Here is a 20,647-nt window from a genome sequence, read left to right on the forward strand (position 1 = left end):
TAAGAAAATCTTTTCATTCATTTTACACACCAATCAAAGATCCCCCTCTTCCCTCCTCCCACCCCCCAGCCTACCCCCACTCTCCCTCACAAATAGGCCAGGTCTACTTGTGGGAGGCACATCCAGTAGAGGCAAGTCCAAGCTCTTCCCCCTGCCTCAAGGCTGCACTGATTAAGCTTTTATATGTTATCACTACATAAGTGCCAGGTCATTTCCAGATACACCAGAGCTGGCTTTGATAGGTAAAGCCATCTCAGGAAACTCAATTTTTTCCTGATTTTGTGGATTACATTATGTACCACATTTAAATCAAAACCAGGGTCTTATTATGTAGACCTAGATGTCCTGGAACTCTTTATATAGACTAGGCTAACCTCAAACTTACAGAGGCCCACCTGTTTCTGCCTCCCAAGTACTAGAACTAAAGGTATGTGCCACCTTGTCCAGCCTATGTGAACTGCTTTTTTGTGTGTGTGTGAACTGCTTTTTTAAATATACAAAAAGGAATATCCCAATACTCATCCCTTGGTCCTCTGCAACTCTCAAAAGTTCTTTTCCCACTATTCTACCTTAAAAAGTTCATGTTCACTTTGGTTACTCTAAAAAAGTAAAATAAAATAACATTAATTAATCATGGAACAAAGTGCAACATGTTGAAATTTATGGAAAATATTATATGAAAAGTGGAAAAAAGTCAAGACAAAAATCACAAAAACAGAAGTGAGAACACTGATATACTTCACTTCTCTCAGAATTTCTCTTTTTAAAAGAAGTTCCCCTTGCAATGTTATGTGCTAGGGTTTTCCTGGGGAGAACTGAAACATTCTAGGCTCTGTGTCAGAGCAATTAGTGTACACTTACAATGTCAGCCTGACTGCTCCATGACTTAACTTTCTAGTGACCTTTACTCTTTCAGCAATGTCCTGCCGAGCAGCGGTGGCACACACCTGTAGTTCCAACACTCCAGAGGCAGGAGCAGGAGGATCTCTGAGTTTGAGGCCAACCTGGTCTGCAGAGTGAGTTTCAGGACAGCCAGGGCTACACAGAGAAATCCTGTCCAAAAAAAAAAAAAAAAAAAAAAAAAAAAAAGGCAATGTTCTCCTAGCTCACCCTTGTTCAAACCTTCTATACTGAGGTCAGATCTACTTTAATAAATATTTATTTATGTTTATGTGTATTTGCCTTAGTGAGTATAAGTGCACCACAGGTGTTCAGAATATCTAGGAGGCCAGAAGAGGCCACTGGATCCCCTGGGACTAGAGTTGTAGGGAGTTATGAGCCACCATGTGAGTCCTAGGAACCAAAGCTGGTCCTCTGCCGTAACACTAAGCCCTGAGCTATCTCCTCAGCCCCTCCGATATACTTGATTTTTTTAACTGTTTACAAAGTTTGATTTAAAAAAAAATTAGATAGGGTCTCAGGTAGCCCCAGTTGGTCTCAAACTCACTCCGTAGGCTGACTTTGAACTCCTGACCTTCTTGCCTTCTCCTCCCAAGTGATGTGGACCATCACACCCAGCTAAAAGAAAACTCTTAACTAGTCATGGTGCTGCAGGCTTTTGATCTGAAGATCCAAGAGTCAGAGGCAAGCAAATTTCAGTGAGTTTTAGGCCAGCCTGATCTACATAGTAAGTTCTGAGACAACCTAGGCTACTTAGTGAAACCTTGTCTCAAAACAACAATAAAAAACAACCGGCCGGGCGGTGGTGGCGCACGCCTTTAATCCCAGCATTCGGGAGGCAGAGGCAGGCGGATCTCTGTGAGTTCGAGGCCAGCCTGGGCTACCAAATGAGTTCCAGGAAAGGCGCAAAGCTACACAGAGAAACCCTGTCTCGAAAAACCAAAAAAAAAAAAAAAAAAAAAAACAACCAAATAAGCAAAAAACCCACAAAACAACAACAACAATAAAATTTTAAAAACTCTTAATATTTGAGGGGAAGCGATACTGAGGACTATGAACCCGGGGCTTGTGCATGCTAAGCAGGGACTCCACCACTCAGCCACCACCTTAGTTCTTAAAACAATACTTTAATTTCTTTTTTTTTTTTTTTTAATTTTGGATTCATCAGTTAAGAGCATTAGCTGCTCTTCCAGATGACCCAGGTTTGATTCCCAGCATCCACACGGGAGCTCACAAGATTCTACAACTCCAGTTCCATGGGATCTGATGCCCTCTTCTGGCCTCTCTGAGCAGCAGGCACACACAAAGCACCTAGATATGGCCGGGCGGTGGTGGCACACGCCTTTAATCCCAGCACTCGGGAGGCAGAGCCAGGCGGATCTCTGTGAGTTCAAGGCCAGCCTGTACTACCAAATGAGTTCCAGGAGAGGCGCAAAGCTACACAGAAAAACCCTGTCTCGAAAAACCAAAAAAAAAAAAAAAAAAAGTACCCAGATATGCATGCAGGCAAAATACTCATACACATAAAATCAACAATAAAAGTTAGTTTGGAAAATCATTATGGGGCTGGAGAGATGGCTCAGCAGTTAAAAGCACTCACTGCTCTTGCGGAGGACCTGGGTTCCATTCTCAGTACCCACATGACATCTCACAACTCCAATCCTAAGAGACCCGATGCCCTCTTCTGGCCTCCTAAGGCACCAGGCATGCATGTGGTCCATATGTACACATGCAAGTATTCACACATACACACAATAAAAATTAATGAATCATTTAAAAGGATTATTAAAGGGGGCTTACCACAGCTCGAACGTGGATGTCAGACGACAATTTTTAAGAGTCAATTCTCTCCTTCTACCTTTACATGGATTCTGAAGTATAAACTCAGGTCATCAGCCATTAACTTTACCTATGGTTCTTCAGGGAAGGATAGAGTCTCATGAGCCCACCCACACTCCATCCCACCTCAGTGATGGAGGTAACAGGCCCTGTCTTTTGTGTAGGTAACCACCATTGCTATGATTTCATGAGCACATCCACCATGTTGTGTTCAGGAGACACTTACAGCACTCCTCTCCATTCTCCATCTCAAGCAATCCTAATTAACCTCAGTGGGTCACACACAGAGAAAGACATGAAGTATGAGAGGGATTGTCGGGAAGGGAGGGCTTGTCAGAAGAGGGATAAAAGAGGGCGGTGGGAATTAAAAGATCAAAATATATACATGTGTGAAATTGTCAAAGAATAACAACAATATTCTCCATGCTGTTCATCTCATATTAGAATAATTTCTTTGGTGCTGGAGAGATGGCTCAGTGGTTAAGAGCACTTGTTCCTCTTTCAGAGGACCAGAGTTCAGTTCTCAGCACCCACATCTGGCATCACACCACGTACACACACACACACACACACACACACACACACACACACACACACACACAATTTTTTAAATTTCTTTTGAAAAAAAAAAAACTTGTTGCTGGGCATGGTGGAATACATCTTTAACCCCAGCACTCAGGAGGCAGATAGATGCAGGTAGATCTCTGTGAATTCAAGGCTAGCTTGGTCTACATAGTTCCAGGTCAGCCAAGGTTACATAGTAAGACCCTGTCCCAAAAAATAAATTAAAAAATAGCTACCTCTTAAAAGAATAATTTGGTAACTTAAATAGGTATAGGATGTGATAAAATAAAGTCAAATGTAATGTTCCTGAAGGACTTTTCTGAGACATTAAAATGATGATGAGCTCTGTAAAGCTTCAAGAAGGACTTATGTGTGCTGCACTGACCTACAGAATACTCCTTTCCGGGAGCAACTTGAACCACGGTCTTGTGGGAGATGATGTTCTCTGCAGATTTAAAATATCTATTAGGTCACTCTCAACTTCATAGCCATTTGAGGCCAACCTGGACTAGCTACATAAGAACCTGTTTCAAAAACAAAGGATGGGAGACAGGGAGGAAAAAAGAGGAAGGGAGAGGAAGGGAGAGAGAGCTAGAATATAATAAAAGGGCTGAGGATGTATGAGGATGTAGCTAGCTAGCTCAATGGTAGAGTGCTTTGTAAAGAGTGCATTAAACCCTGGGTTCAATCTCTAGCACCACATAACTGGATGTAGAGCACAGGCCTGTAATTCAGCACTCAAAGGTGGAAACAGGAAGGCCAGGAGCTCAAGACCAGCTGCTATCAAGTTGGAGGCTAGCTGGGGCTACATGAAACCATGTTGTATGTGTGACAGAGAAAGTGGGCGGGGGAAGACTCTGAGGAGGGTGAGTCTAATAAGGGCTTGTTTATGGTGACCAGAAATGACAGTATGTTTGTGTGTTTAGAGTAACTTGGTAAAAACTGGCAAAGTTAGAGATGCAGACAAGAATTGCTAAAATGATAATCAGCTGACCTAAGGTAGATGTAGGAAGCATATCTCTCTATAAGCTCAGAGACAAATCAATGTGCAGAATCAGAAGCATAAGCCTACAAATGCTGATAGTGGGAAAAACAGTTACAGGGCAAGTTGTCCTTTTTGTTGTGTATGTGTGGTCTATAAGTGTATACGTCTGTTTACATAAGTGTGGTAGTGCATGCACATGGGTGCCAAAAGCTGATGACCACATGTCTTTCTGGATCCCTTTCCACCTTATGCAGAGGCACCGGTGCTCACCAGAAATCGTGTATGTGGACGTTGTGGATCCAAGCTTGGATTCTCGTGTTTAAATAACAAGCTTGTGACCTGCTCTACTGTCTCCCCAGTCACTGTGTTTTGTTTTTTGAGACGGGGTCTCTACAGATTCACTGCTTCAGTTTCCCAAGTGCTGGGATTAAAGAGGTGGGCCACCACACTTGATTGCTTTTTGTTTCACTGGAGCCAGGGTTTCAGACAGCCTCAGGCCAGCCTTCATCTTGACATAACTTGGAAGATGATGTAGAGAACCCCTGATCTAAGCTGCTTCCAAAAGCTACTGTAATGTACCACTATGCCCACCCAGACCGACTGCTTTGATTTTCAAAGTAAACTGAGAGTGAAAGCGAGAAAGGTGTGGGCAGTTATGATCTCAAAATACTCATTAGGGCGGTAAAAGGTCAAGGGAAATGTGATTGCTGGGGCAGAATTAGGGAACTAACCACTGTTATGGTTCTGACGGAGTTGCCAAGGAATATGTTCAGCTGTAAATTTAGATGGAAGTTGTAGATAGTTTTATTTACTTGTTCATTCACAGTCTCACTATGTAGCCCCAGATAGCTATGAAGGAGCAAATTCATCTGCCTCAACCTCCAGAGTGCTGAGAGGTCCCAGGGAAGAATAAAAAACAATTCTTTTGCACGCTTGCAAATTGAGTGGCATTTTGGTAATCTCAGGAGGTTGCAGCATTAATGTTTAATTCAACACATCCGACCGGTGTCCGTCATGGTGGCACGTGCCTGTTAATCCTAGCACTCGGGAGGCTGAGACAGGAGGATCAGGGTTCGAGGCCAACCTAGGCTAAAAAGCGAGCCGCTATCCCAACACTTGCACGTATATGAGGTTGTGTAAACAAAAAAAAAGCCTCGCAAAAATGCCAACACAAAAGGTCCCTCTTCCGTTCACCTTTCTTCCATTCTGCTGAACGACGAAGAGGCTGGGTGACAACTTACACGGCGACATGGGACCGAGGGGAAGGTGACCACAAGCTACGTGCGGCCCCGGCTAAGGCCATCGGCCCCTCGGGGCTCTTCCCCGCCACTCCCCGCGCCAGCTTTTCAAAATGGAAACACAGAGCCCCGCCCCTGCCCGAGGCCGCCGGGAAAGGGCGCCGCCGCCGCCGCCGCCGGCTCTGAGGTGACCGCAGGTCGAGGCGTCTTCCGCCCTCCTCGGACTCATTCTCGTGGTGGAAACCCGCGGCTGACCGTCAGCCCCGCCGTGCTCGGCCAGAGCCACAGCTACCCAGACCCGCCGTGCCACTGGCCCCGCGCCACACCCCCGGAAGTGACGACAACGGCGCGACCCGCCCTTGTCCCGTCGGGCCTCGCGGCGGCGGCGGGAAGATGGCGGCGGCGGGATCCCTGGAACGGAGCTTCGTGGAGCTGAGCGGAGCTGAACGCGAAAGGCCCAGGCACTTTCGGGAATTCACAGCCTGCGGCGTTGGTACGGAAAGGGCTTGGGGGAATGGGAGCCACTGTTTGCCTTCGGGATCCTCCAGTGTACGCCTTTGGCCTCCTCCCTGGTTTATCCAAGTCCACATGTCCAAAGCCTGGGAATCACAGCCTGACTTCTTTCTCCTTTTCCCACATCCTGTTGTATGCACTGTCAGTCCCTTTGCACTCTGCTCCCTCAGCACTCTTCAGGGCCTGTCATCCCCCAGAGAACCACGTGTGCAAGCCGACCACATTCATTTTGCAGGGACTGCAAATGCTGTGTTTGGAGCGGTGAAATACAGTGAGAGCGCGGGAGGCTTCTATTATGTGGAAAGTGGCAAGTTGTTCTCCGTCACCAGAAACAGGTTCATTCATTGGTGAGTGCTGCGTTGCCCCGTCCCCCTGGAAGGTAGAGTTGTTTGGTGTATGAATATTCGTGCCTGTCCCAAATTATTACGTCTGGCAGTAATCTACACTTAGGAATAGAGACCCACTGTCTTCAGTTCATGCCAGAATCGGTTCTAGGAGAGGTATTCGCCTAGCAGTATAAAAACAAAGAAATGTAGTTTAGGAGATACAACATTGAAGACCCATTTTAGACACACATTCATAATGTCAATATAGTCTTTGAAGCTTCATCCTGCTGATGAGATTGAGCTTATACATGTCATACATCATGCTGAGTACTGGGAAATGGTACAAGATATGGTAGCTATATAAGGATAGGAATATAGTAGATGCCACTTTTGTTTTGTCACTTTTTTTGGTTTTTCGAGACAGGGTTTCTCTGTGTAGCTTTGTACCTTTCCTGGAACTCGCTCTGTATCCCAGGCTGGCCTCGAACTCACAGAGATCCGCCTGCCTCTGCATCCCAAGTGCTGGGATTAAAGGCGTGTGCCACGACTGCCAGCTGTTTTGTCACTTTCACACACACACAAAAAGACACTAAACTAATGATATAACATAGGTATATAAATACAGATTTTCATGCTTGCCCCAGAGAAAAATGTATGGACTGTGAGGAGATAATGGGACAATTAGATGTTATTGGCCAGGGAGAGGAGGGTGTAGAAAGTTAGATCCAAACGATCAAAAAAGTAAACTAAGCGTGATCAAAGAGAGATCCAGTAGATACCATGGAGAGGAAAGGGCAGAACTTGAAAGCTGGATTAGAGGGAAGGCCAGGGAACAAAGAATCTGAATATCAAAGAAAGACTAAAAGAAGGAGGGTGGATGCAGGAAGAAGGTGTTTTAGCTGAAGGAGACTTGGTTTTGGAGGCAAGTATGCAGATTGGTTAGTTGGTAAAGTGATGAGCAGTTAGACTCCTGCACATTGGAGGAATCTTCTCACATCTTAGCATGGGTCTGGCCTTGTTTAAGCACGATATGTATCTTATTAGGGTTTCTATTGCTGTGAAGAGACACCATGACCATGGCAACTCTTATAAAGGAAAACATTTAACTGGGGCTTGCTTACAGGTTCTGAGGTTTAGTCCATTGTCATCATGGTGGGAAGCATGGTGGCAAACAGGCCGACATGGTGCTGGAGAATTAGCTGAGAGTTCTACATCTGGATCAACAGGCAGCAGGAAAAAAGAGTGAGCCACTGGGCCTGGCTTGGAGCTTTTGAAAACTCAAAACTCACCCTCAGTGACACACTTCCTCCAACAAGGCCACACCTCCTAATACCACTCCCTAAGCATTCAAATATATAAGTCTGTGGGGGCCATTCTTACTCACACCACAACAGTATGTTATCATTTCTTTAGTTGTATGACCTGCTATAAGTAATTTTTGTCCATTTTTTTTTTTTTAAGAATATCAACGCAAAATGATCTTGGTGGGTTTTTTGTTTTGTTTCTTTCTTTCTTTTTTTTTTACCTTTTTAATGATTTATTTATTCTTATTTTATGTGCATTGGTGTTTGGTTCGCATGTCTGTATGAGGATGTCAAATTCCTGGAACTGGAGTTATAGACAGTTGTGAGCTGCCATGTGGGTGCTAGGAATTGAACCTGGGTCCTCTGGAAGAGCAGCCAGTGCTCTTAACTACTGAGCCATCTGTCCAGCCCCCCTCTTGGTGTTTTCTTATGTACTGCTTTAAACTATTTCCTGCTAGGTTACCTATCCCTCAACAAAAATCAATAGATTTTTAGAATTTTTACTCTTAAGAATAGAAAAGCCTAGGTTCATTCATAGCATTTTTTTTTCTTTCCTCTATTGTGGGTAATATCAGACAGCTGAATCAAAAACAGCACCACAGTTTACATGTACCAAAGATGACAGTCCCAAGAGTAAGGCTGAATTTCAGTAAAAGGAGTCAAGGTGAGAAACGTGCAGGTGGCATTTCTCCTGTCATTAGTCAAGGGAACAGATATAATGAAACTATAGAGAGCCACTTGAAAGAAGCCAAGTAAATTGGAGAGGGAAAATGAAGAGGATTTGAAGTGATAAAGCTCAAAAATACTTTATGAATAGAACATTGAAAACATACTTTTTTTATTTAAAAGGGAAATTTATGTGTATGAGTGTTTTGTCTGCATGTATTTATGTGCACCACATGCATACATGGTGCCCTTAGAGACCAGAAGAGGTCATCTGGGTCCCTGGAACTGCAGTTATGGGTGGTTGTGTGGGTGCTGGGGAGCAAACCTGGATCTTCTGGAAAAACAACAGGTGTTCTTAATCATTGAGCCATCTCTCCAGCCCCAAACTGTTAACTTTTTGTGTGAGAGGAGTTGGTGAGTGGAGACAAGGTTGCACTATGTATTATTCCCCAGTTGGTGTGGAACTCACAGTGTAGCCAAGCAGGCCTCTAATTCACAAAGATCTGTCTGCCTCTACATCCAGTGCCAGATTAAAGTTATGTGCCATCATAAGCAACTAGCTAGAACAATTTTAATAAAAGAATATATTTCTTTGAAAGGAGCAGAGGGATAAAACTAAAGGCTAAAATTAAAGGAGAATGAGTTGGTTGATTTGTGTGTATGCTTGTATACATATTTTGTGTGTGTGTGTGTGTATATATATATATATATATATATATATTATATATATATATATAATATATCTATGGCTTAAATATTAGTTTTGATTGTTGCTGTAAGAATTCATTTTATCATTCTGAAGTCAATGTGACCACAGCAAGATAGATGTAAAGGAGAAACCTTTGGCAGTCACTTAAGTATCACCTGGTGCAGCTATGAAAAGCCCCCAAGGATAAAGCCAAAGAGCCATTGTCCCTCTGTTTTTAGGGGACTGATTCCAGCACCTCTCTCTTCAGATACCATAGTCTACAAAGGTTCTTTGTGCTACACAGCATAATATTTGCATGTAATCTGCATAGCCACATATACTTTAATGCACCTCTAGCCCACTTTTGATGCTTTGTGTGATGTTAATATTATGTAACTAACTTGTGCTATATAGAGGGATGTTGAGAAGAAAAAGGATAGAGGTACAAACACAAGTTTTGTTTTTGTTTTCAGTTTGTGGTTAGTTGAAATTGCAGGCATAGAACCTATGGATTTGTAGAGGCAGCTTTTCTATTCTTAAGAGTAAAAATTCTAAAAATCCATTGATTTTTGTTGGGGGATAGGTAACCTAGCAGGAAATAGAGAACCTATGGATTTGTAGAGGCGTCTGAGGAGAAAGGTTTGTTTTGGTTCGTCGTTATAGAGGTTCTGGTCCAGAATTGATCTATTCTTGCCTTTGGTCCTGTGGCCTTACCCTTAAAATGCCCTAGCACATCTCAGTAGTGCCCTGAAGACTAAACCTTTAACACTTAAGACTTTGAGAGACATTCGGGATCCAAACTAGCATCATACATGTTGACATAGACCAGTGAGTATGTGCAAAAGATGTTTTAAAATGACGAGAACTTAGAAGGCAAAGGTAAAAAATACCCTACAGAACCAGGTCAAATGACATCTGTGATGGGTGCAAAGGACAGCACAGGCAGTGGGGTGATTAGAATGACAACATGAATTTAAATTCAGACATATTGACTGTTGGCAAAACAGCTTGGCTCCTGTGCTGTGACTTGGATTTGAATAAAGCCCCTCCTCCCACTCCCACACAAGCTATTGCCAGTGCACCTGTGTCCTACCAGACAGCGCTTCCTGAATGTCAGCTCTGAGTCCGTGCTTTTGTAAGTCTGCAGATCTCCAAGTGCACATGGCAGTTACCTCTACACTCCACGTGCTTATTGCCATTTATTCAGAAGGTCTCTGAAGAGTAACAGGAAGCTGGGCTAGCAGAATAGTGTGGAAACTAACCTTGATAGGCTCAACATGCAGTTAGTTTTATAGTTTTAAAAATATTACGAAGTACTGACCCTTACACAACAAAAGCAAAACTCATAAAATTGCTATTTTTTAATATGTTAAAAAGTATTAGAAAAGGGAAATATGCTTATTTATTGTTTGGTGATATAGTATGCATAGATACCTCATTCCTCTACAAGTGGTAGGGTTAATTTTTATATAGTAGGATTTATCTTTTTTTTTTTGGTTTTGGTTTATGGTTTATGGAGACAGGGTTTTTTTATGTAGTTTTGGTGCCTGTCCTGGATCTCGCTCTGAAAACAGGCGGTCCTTGAATTCATAGAGATCCGCCTGCCTCTGCCTCTACCTCTGAGTGCTGGGATTAAAGGCGGGCACCACCACCACCCAAAAATTTATCTTAAGTAAAGTAAGGACTAAGGAGATGGGATGTATATTTAATATTACCATTATGAGACTTAGATTTTGTTGTGCTGTTTTATAAGCCTATATAATATATTCTTAAATGGAAAAGTGATCTGAATGAGACATGGTGGTGCGCTCCTTTCATCTCAGCTCTCAGGAGACAGAGGCAGACAGATCTCTATGAATTTGAGGCTAACCTGGTTTGTAATGAGTTTCATGGCAGGCAGGGCTATGTAGAGAGGCCCTGTCTCAAAAAAGAGAGAGAGAGAGAGATGAAAAGTGATTCAAATTGGATTGTCTAATCTTTTCAAATTTGCAGAGTTCATTTAGACACTGTTATCATACATTTTGTTGCAGCAGTCATTGAGAAAGAAAAGCTTTAATTAAATAATCTCTCTCTCTTTTTAACAGGAAGACTTCTGGGGATACATTGGAGCTGGTGGAGGAATCACTGGACATAAATTTGTTGAATAATGCAGTTCGCCTAAAATTCCAGAATTGCAGCCTCTTACCCAGTGGGGTTCATGTCTCTGAAACTCAGAATCATGTGATAATCTTGATATTAACCAATCAGACAGTGCACAGGTTAATTTTACCACACCCTTCCCGTATGTACAGAAGTGTAAGTTGATTGTTGTGTGCACTGGCTTGTTTTCCATAGTATGCTAGCTATCACAGACTTAGGACTGGAATGATATTCTTTGAAATGGGAAAAAGTTGAATTCCTTGTTAACCAAGCATACTTTATAGTTATTGTTTGAAATGATTAGGCTTGGGGATGTTATTCAGTGTTGAGTACTGGCCTCTCATGAACAAAGCCCTGAGTTCCATCCTCATAAATCAAGCTTGTGCCTGTAATCCCACTACTTACGAGATGGAAACAGAAAGGTCTGGAGTTCAAGGCCAGCTTGGGCTTCATGAGACCCTGTCTCAACAGCAACAACAAAAAGATCAGACATTTTAAGTTGATAAAATAGTTTTCTTTTGCTGGGCGGTGGTGGCGTACACCTTTAATCCCAGCACTCGGGAGGCAGAGCCCGGTGGATCTCTGAGTTTGAGCCATCCTTCCAATCCATCAACATCTTTTTAAATAAACATACTTAGTACTTAAGAGGAACTAAGCAAAATTCAGGTTATTTCAAAACACTCTTTTTCATTACAGGAGCTGGTAACTGAAAGTCAAATGCAGTCAATATTTACTGACATTGGAAAAGTTGATTTCAGAGATCCTTGCAACTATCAGTTAATTCCAACAGTACCTGGACTGTCCCCAAGTTCTACCACCTCTGCAGCCTGGCTTAGCAGTGATGGGGAGGCTCTGTTCGCTCTACCGTCTGCTGCTGGCGGCATCTTTGTCCTTAAACTACCTCCTTATGACATACCTGGTAAGGATGGGAACGGAGCGTGGATTTGTCTTTAGTGGTCAGTGTTGCCATTAGAACAGGCGTTCAGTCCCGTCCATTGGCAGTGCAGGGGTTGAGGCTGTAGAGTTCCTGCTTTCATTAGTATTTGCTTGGTCCCTGCTGCTATACCTTTATTCAGTGGATGAGGAAAGAAGGGATACTGGGTATGGGAAAATAGATTTTATATATATGTGTGATAGCCTGTTCAAGTTCAGTAGTAGACGTAAATTACTAGTTGTTCCACCCTCATACTAAAGTACTGTATTTACAAAGAATGAGTTTTGGGGACCAAGTTTGACAACTGATCCCTGTTCTAAGTCACATTGTCTCTTGCCTGCATTATTGGATTAATGTCCTAAATGTCTCCAGATCTGCCCTCCCATTTCAGGAACTTCTCAGGCATATTGATATATTAAACATTAGTTAGGGACTAGAGAGCTGGCTCAGCAGTTAAAAGCACTGGCTGCTCTTCCAAAGGACCTGGGTTCTATTCCAAGCACTCACCAGCTCATAACTGTCTGTAACTACAGAGCCACAGAATCTGATGCCCTCTTCTGGACTTCAGGGGTATCAGGCATGCAAGTGGTGTGTGTGTGTACATGTGCAAGCAAAATACCTGTACACATCAATAAGTTTAAAAACGAAACCCTGTTACTCCAGTGTCCATCGTGATCTGAGTAAAGCCAGTCTCCATACGCTGGCTCACAGTGAGTGCCCACTGTCATCTCTGACCTCATCTTTTCATCCCTTTCCCTTTGCCCTCTATACCAGCTACATGCCCTTTTGCAGTTTCTTAACAACATGAGGCATTTTCCTAACTTGATGGTTTTAGTTCTTGATTCTGTCTCCTCAGTGAAGCCTTCCTTGACCATCCTTGAAAATCCAGCCTTCCCTCCACAACATTAGCAATACTCATTTCGGTCCTTTTCCCTATTCATTTAACTCCTTACTTCTCTCATCCCCCAACGGTAGGATGTTAACTTTCATGGGGTCAGTTATTTGTTTACCACTGAGTCTCCAACACCTAGAACCACTGCCACATGAAAGGTACCCAGTGATTAAGAAAATATTCTCTTGAGTGGAAGAATGGGCTGCTATCTGTAAATGGCAAGACATTTTTCCTAAAAATATAAAAAAGTTGCTGTTTTTATTGATCTGTTATTGATTCAGATTATTTTAGTTGTGATAAATGTAGAGAAGTACATTGAAGTACATAAAAAGAACCTTGTTAGTGTAGGAATGTAGAAGTCTGTCGTGTATTATAAAGACCTCATTCTTGGTTCTACCATTTGTGGCTTTGGGTTTTTCTAAGTTATTATCAAGAGGTTCCTTGGGTATCATTGCAGGGGTAACGTCAGTTGTGGAACTGAAGCAGAGTTCAGTGATGCAGCGATTGCTCACGGGCTGGATGCCCACAGCTATAAGGTAAGTGTGTCCTGCAAGGAATCAAAGGGCGTAGGCTGTGGTCCTTGTGTTATTAGTACTCCAGTTGTACTGCATGGCGTACTCTGTCCTCAGTTGAAGAGTACATAGCCTGATATCCTGCCTGAGGAAAGCCACACTCCAGAGTCCGTCTTCTTTGCAGCCCACCCTTTGACAGCATACTTCTATGTTCACAATGTCCAATTCCATGCTCTTCCCTGATTTGGGTAAGACTGCTGAAGTAGAGCACACAGGTGGCCCTGCAGGTAAAGGCACTGGCTGCAGAGCTTGACATCCTGAGTCCTGTCTCAGGTCACACATGGTAGAGGGAAGAAAACCAGCTACTGTATTGTCCTCTGACCTTCACCTATGAACCCTGGTGTCTGTCTGTCTGTCTGTCTGTCTGTCTGTCTGTCTGTCTCTCTCTCTCTCTCTCTCTCTCTCTCTCTCTCTCTCATGGTAGAGGGAAGAAAACCAGCTACTGTATTGTCCTCTGACCTTCACCTATGAACCCTGGTGTTCTCTCTCTCGCTCGCTTTCTCTCTCGCTCGCTTTCTCTCTCTCTCTCTCTCTCTCTCTCTCTCTCTCACACACACACACACACACACACACACACACACACACACACACACACAATTAAAAGTGTAATTTTAAAAAAGACCTAATAAGCCTGGTGTGGTCACGCACGCCTTTAATCCTAACATTTAGGAAGCAAAGCTGGGTGCATCTCTGTGAGTTTGAGGCTAGCCAGAGCTATTAATGAGACCCTGTCTCAAAAAAAATTAGCATAGGAAGTTTTTGACTATTGGGCTAAACTAATATGAAATGAATTGCTTTTTATAATATAGAACCTATTCAATTTTATGGTAATAATTAGTATAAAGTACATAGAAATGTATTTGTCTTATGCTAGCATATAAATTCTTGTTCTTTCTGCTAAGAGTATCCATTTATAATTTTATTTTACCTCTTGAATCACAAATTCTAATGATCTGCTTATTTGCAGTGGTGAAAAATCTAAAACCTGTCCTTTGTTTTTAGGGGTGATCAGGGGCCTTCGGATCGTGCCCTCAGTCTTGCTGTTCATTGTGTTGAACACGATGCATTCATTTTTGCCCTGTGTCAGGATCATAAACTACGGATGTGGTCTTACAAGGTAAATACTACATTTATGATTGGCATACGTTAAAATCTGAGTGTGATATGTGGAAGAATTGAAGTCTGTCCTGCTGCTCATTTAAAGATGATCGGATCATTTGGTTTGGAAATTATGATACACTTTCAGATCCTGATCGTCTGAATCACCATCATTTTCTGTACTTTTCCCTACTTTGGTTTATTTTTTTTATTTTTTATTTTGAGGATTACGAGCTCTACATAGAGCTTAAAGATTAATGGAAGATAGAGTCTTCAGGGCTGGAGAGAGGGGGCTCAGCGTTTTAAGAGTGCTGGCTGCTCTTCCAGGGGCTGGGTTCAGTTCCCAGCACCCACACGGCAGCTCACAGCTGTCTGTAACTTTGGTTCCAGGGATCTGACACCCTCACAGACATACAGGCAAAACACTAATGAATATAAAATAAAAATAAATTTTAAAAAAAGGTACAGTCTTTACTTAAGAGCAACAATCATTTCAAAAAATCTTTCTTAGATTTGTGTGTATGACTGTTTTGCCTACATTCAACATGTGTGATTAATGTATGCTTGGTGCTTAAGGACATCAGAAGGGGTGTCGGAACCCTGGAACAGAGTTACAGGTGGTTTTAGTCCCCACAACTGTGTCACTAAAATCCATGTTGGGGCTGAAGAGATGGCTCTGGCTAACAGTGGTTAACAGTACTGGCTGCTCTTCCGGAGGGTTGGGATTCAGTTCCCAACACCTATATGCTGGCTCACAACTGTCTATAACTCCATTTCCAGGGGATCCGACACCTGATCTCCAAAGACACCAGGCACATACATACACATACATTTTTGTTTTGTTTTTCAAGATAGGGTTTCTCTGTATAGCTTTGGAGCCTGTCCTGTCCTGGAATTCGCTCTGTAGACCAGGCTGGCCTCAAACTCACAGAGTTCACCTGCCTCTACCTCCCAAGTGCTGGGATTAAAGGCGTGTGCCACCACTGCCCAGCAATAAATTTTTTTGTTTGTTTGTTTTGTTTTTTGAGACTGGGTTTCTCTGTTTAGCTTGAGCCTTTCCTGGAACTCACTCTGTAGCCCTGGCTGGCCTCGAACTCATAGAGGTCTCCCTGGCTTTGCCTCCTGAGTACTGGGATTAAAGGCGTGCACCACCACTGCCCAGCTAGTAATAAAAATTTTAAGAACAAATTTTTTTTTAATGCATGTTGATAAGACAATTTTCAAGATAAAAAAAGGCTGGTAATTTTGTTTGTTTTGAGGCAAGGTCTCACAGTGTAGCCATGGCTGGCCTGAAACTTGCCATGGTAGACCAAGCTGGCCTTGAACTCAACAAAGATCTGCCTGCCTCTGCTTCCCAAGTGCTGGGATTAAAGATATGTATGTGCCTCTCTGCCAGGCCCCACAAAGTCATTTTCTTAAATGGTAAGGGATGCATTTCAAGTCTCAATATTCTTTGAACATCACCTATTAACTCTTCTCTTGGGCAGGACCAAATGTGCCTGATGGTGGCTGACATGCTGGAATATGTCCCTGTGAACAAAGACCTTCGTCTCACTGCAGGAACAGGACATAAATTACGACTTGCATATTCACCTTCCATGGGGCTCTACCTAGGAATATATATGCATGCTCCAAAACGAGGACAGGTATGCAATGTATCAAGTTATTCTCCGTGGAGTGATTGGGGAAATGTCAGGCTCATTGAGTCCACAAGCTGTGTTTCAAACGCTAAGTTGTTCAAGGGTGATTGGGTTTTGTGCTGATATATGAATTAGAATTGTGGAAGAGAAAGATAGCTCAGTGGTTAAGAGCACTGACTGATGTTCCAGAGGAACTGGGTTCAATTCCCAGACTGTCCAGTGTCCAATCACACCAGGATAAAATTTAAAAAATTTTTTAAAAGGAAGAAAGAAAATTGTGAAAGGTAAGGATTAAAGGGAAGTCTAAGAGAAAGTTAACAAACTAAACAAGATAGCAAATTTGAAAATATAGGTGGAAAAGATGAAATAGCTGAGAAGGAGTGTAGGTGTTAGTATGTTAGTACGTAGTTATGGGGAAATTAATGTTTAGAAATAATGTTGTTCACCAACCAGACACTGCTGTTGTGTTTAGGTGAGGCATACAGAATGTATACAGTAGTGTAATCAAATAACAAGTAACCATTCTGGGTACTGTATGTTTGGCCTGGTGCTGTGCCTCGGTGTGCATATACTAATAGCAGCAGCACTGGGACAGGCTTGCTGTGATCCCACCAGAGAGAGGGTGTCTCCCTTGCCTACTGGAGCTTGATTCCCCATGAGTCTTCAAATTCTTTGTTGGGCTCTGCTGTCCTCTCCTGTTTGGGACCTGAGACACCTGTTCCCCCAGGGGAAATTCTCATCACAGAACTGATAAGATGGCTTCGTAGGTAAAGGTGCGTGCCTTCAAGCCTGGCAACCTGAGTTAGATCCCAGGACACATGGTAGAAGAGAAACTCCTTAAGTTGTCCCCTGGCTTCCACACAAGTGACATGGCACATGTTACCACACACATGAATACTAAATAAATAAAATGTAATGAAAAATTAAATGAGCCTAGTGTTGTGGTACATATCTAAATCCCAGCATTCAGAAGGCTGAGGCAAGAGGATTATCGTGGTTTTGAGGCTACACTAAGAGACATCGTAAGACTGCCTCAAAAGAAAAAAAAATGGAATAAATTCATTCTTTTTCACAAGTCACTTGAAAAAACTCTGTACTCAGCCAGCGTTTCCTGGATTTTTGCTGTTTTGTTTGGGCTAAAGTCGACAATATATGTTTGCTTTGCTACTTAGTATGCACATGTGTAATGATAGACATACAGCAGGCAAAAATTCATAAAGTGTTTGTTTTTACTATAACAGATACCATAGTGATGAACTGGTGAATTCTTTTCTTTTTTTTTTCCCCAGAGCTGAGGACCAAACCCAGGGCCTTATGCTTGCTAGGCAAGCGCTCTACCACTGAGCTAAATCCCCAACCCCAAATTGGTGAATTCTAATTCTTTGTTTTGGGGTTATTTTATTGTGGTTTTTAAATTCTTTTTTGTTTGTTGTTGTTTTTGAGAAAGAATCTTACCGTGTATCACTGGCTGGACTGAAACTCAGAGATCCCCTGCCTGTGCCTTCTAAGTGCTGGGAGTAAAGGTGTGCACCACCACACTCAGCTCTGAGCTCTGTTTTTTGGTTTTTGGTTGTTTTTTTTTTTTTAATCTTTAGACTTCATACATGCTAAACATTTGTGCTATCTGAACTATACCTTCAGCCCCTATGTAGATTTTTAAGATTTATTTTTGTGTTTAGATAGATATGTGTTTGTGTGAGTACGCACACTTATGTGTACAGATGCCACAGAGTCTAGAAGGTGTCAGATCCCGTGAGGCCAGAGTCACAGGTGTTAGTGAGCTGTCTGATGGAAATGATGGGCCCCAGTTTCCTTAAGTGCTCTTAACTGCTAAGCTCTCAGAAGACAATTTCAGTGTTTGTTTTTTTTTCCTGGTAGCTTGCTTGTGAGGCTGGACTGCAGATAAGTGGTGAAACTACCTACCATGAGTAAAGTCCTAGGTTCTAGTCCCCACTGCTGGGGAAAAGAAAAAAATTAGCATTTTCTCTTTCTAAAAACAATGTTTTTTAAAGCCAGGCATGATGGCACACTCCTTTCATCCCAGCACTTGGAAGTCAGAAGCAGGCAAATCTGTGAGTTTGAGGCCAGCCTGGCCTACATAGTTAGTTCCAAGGCAACCAGATCTAAATCAAAAGAGCTTTTTAAAAAGTGGTTAGATGAGGATGATGGCAAGTGGGTTCAGTGGGGACAAGTGTTTGCAGCTGAACCTGACACTGAGTTCAGCTCCTGCAAGTTGTTCTCCACACAGACTCGCAGACATGTACATACAAACAAACAATAAATAAATGTAGCCGGGCGGTGGTGGTGCATGCCTTTAATCCCAGCACTTGGGAGGCAGAAGCAGGTGGATCTCTGTGAGTTCGAGGCCAGCCTGGTCTGGTCTACAGAGTGAGATCCAGGAAAGGCACAAAGCTACACAAAGAAACCCTGTCTCAAAAAACCAACCCCCCGCCCCAAAACAAAAGAAAATAAATGTAAAACATCTTTATCTTCCTGTGAACAGTTGCCTACCTATGGTATAAGGCACAGGTCATCACATTGTCAGTACACAGTGAATTTTCTTAATTGTTGTTTGTGTTTTGTCTTTTCCTCCAGTGTAAGGGATTCAACCCAGGGCCTTACACACTTAAGGCAATGATTCTACCACTGCATTAAACCTAGCCTTCAACTGTCACTTAAGGAAAACATTTTTACATACTTATATATAATACTTATGTTTTGTATATTATATATTTTAAGTTTATGTGTATGTGTGTGAGCATGTGCACTACATACATGCCGGAACCTGCTTCAGGCAGAAGAAGGGATAGGGATTCAGAGTATTGGGGAAGTTGTTTGATAGGAATGGAGTTTCAGTTTTGCAAGATGAAGAGTCCTGGATATTGGTAGCACAGCAATGTCAATTTAAACTGCATACTTGAAAATGGTTAAGATGGAAACTTTATGTTAATTTAAGTCTGGTGGCACACACCTGTATTCCTAGCACTCAGGTAGGAGACTTCTGAATTCTTTCCTGAGAAGAGTAATGTGTTGATTGTATGAAGTGATGGACTTTTAACTGTGTTTCCACAGTTCTGCGTTTTCCAGTTGGTGAGCACCGAGAATAATCGCTATAGTTTAGATCACATTTCTTCACTGTTCACTTCTCAGGTAAGTTGAGCCATCCTCTGCATTTCACACAGGCACAAGAAGGAAGTGTTGGCTATGTATGTCCTGGTGAGGATGCTTGCCTTTGAAATCATAGCTACTTGTGAGTCTGAAGCTAGAGGGACATTTGAACACAGGAATTCCAGACCAGGTTGGCAGTGTAGTAGGACTGTCTCAAAAGGCCTTAAACTTGCTCTGTTTAAGGTTATATTCTTGGCCGGGCAGTGGTGGCGCACGCCTTTAATCTCAGCACTTGGGAGGCAGAGCCAGGCGGATCTCTGTGAGTTCGAGGCCAGCCTGGGCTACAGAATGAGTTCCAGGAAAGGTGCAAAGCTACACAGAGAAACCCTGTCTCAAAAAACAAAAACAAAACAAACAAACAAACAAAAAGATTATATTCTTAAAATATTTCATGTATAGACAGTGGAGAGCCCACCATGTGGGTCTTAGGAATTTAGCCAGGATCTTCTGGGAGAGCAACCAGCTCTCTGAACCAGAGCTCTCTCTCCAGCCCCTCTTCATGTAAAGAAACAGTTTAAGTTGGGGTTTATCAAGTCCATATGGCATGTTGTACTTTTATGTATTTTTCTCTCTTGTCAGTACAAACTTAGTCCCTGCTCCCTTTTCTTTCTTATTCCCCCCACCCCCATTTCTTCCTAGGAGACACTGATCGATTTTGCCTTAACTTCAACGGATATCTGGGCCCTGTGGCACGATGCTGAGAACCAAACGATTGTGAAATACATCAACTTTGAACAGTATGGACTGTTTAACTTTTGTTTCTTCTTAACCCTGGGCAGAGCCACACTGAGATGAGACCTTTTCGTGTGGAACCATGAAATGTGAAGGATTCTGATGTGTTTGTCTTGATTAATTTTCTAAAGTGCCCTTTTGTGGTTCTTACCTTTTAGTTTTAGAGCAAATATACTTAGGCTTGTGTTAAGATAAAATATTGTATTTCTTAGGAAAGATAGTCTGTACCCCAAATACTTCTAATCTGGAAATTTGCTGCTAATACTTGAATACCTAATGTTCCTTATATCCACAACTTAGCAAAGACATTGAAATTTCTTTTTATTCTCAATTTTCTTAAAATAAGATCAGAGGTAGATTGAACTAATAAGGTTCTTTGAAACTTTTTAAAACAGGAAACTTTTTTTTCCTCATGAGAAAAATGAACTTCAGGGCTCAGAATGTAGCTT

The 20,647-nt window shown here is 42.4% G+C and overlaps 1 protein-coding gene across 3 annotated transcripts in view; it reads left to right on the forward strand.

The window, feature by feature from the left end:
* Nup160 (nucleoporin 160) overlaps positions 1-20,647 on the forward strand; it is a 72,465-nt gene that overhangs the window by 6,684 nt on the left and 45,134 nt on the right. The window contains exons 2-10 of one of the 3 annotated variants that reach the window (XM_006984389.4): positions 4,543-6,019; positions 6,275-6,386; positions 11,108-11,318; positions 11,859-12,081; positions 13,446-13,524; positions 14,563-14,677; positions 16,146-16,304; positions 19,371-19,448; positions 20,106-20,203. In XM_006984389.4, coding sequence (XP_006984451.1) covers positions 5,920-6,019; positions 6,275-6,386; positions 11,108-11,318; positions 11,859-12,081; positions 13,446-13,524; positions 14,563-14,677; positions 16,146-16,304; positions 19,371-19,448; positions 20,106-20,203 — 1,175 coding nt within the window. In that variant the 5' untranslated portion in view covers positions 4,543-5,919. Of the gene's footprint in view, positions 1-4,542; positions 6,020-6,274; positions 6,387-11,107; positions 11,319-11,858; positions 12,082-13,445; positions 13,525-14,562; positions 14,678-16,145; positions 16,305-19,370; positions 19,449-20,105; positions 20,204-20,647 lie in introns of those variants that run through there. The other 2 variants (XR_013050577.1, XM_076569858.1) reach the window with 2 other exon arrangements.

Source organism: Peromyscus maniculatus, chromosome 4 (assembly GCF_049852395.1).
Source record: "Peromyscus maniculatus bairdii isolate BWxNUB_F1_BW_parent chromosome 4, HU_Pman_BW_mat_3.1, whole genome shotgun sequence".
In the NCBI taxonomy this organism is placed as follows: Eukaryota; Metazoa; Chordata; class Mammalia; order Rodentia; family Cricetidae; genus Peromyscus; species Peromyscus maniculatus.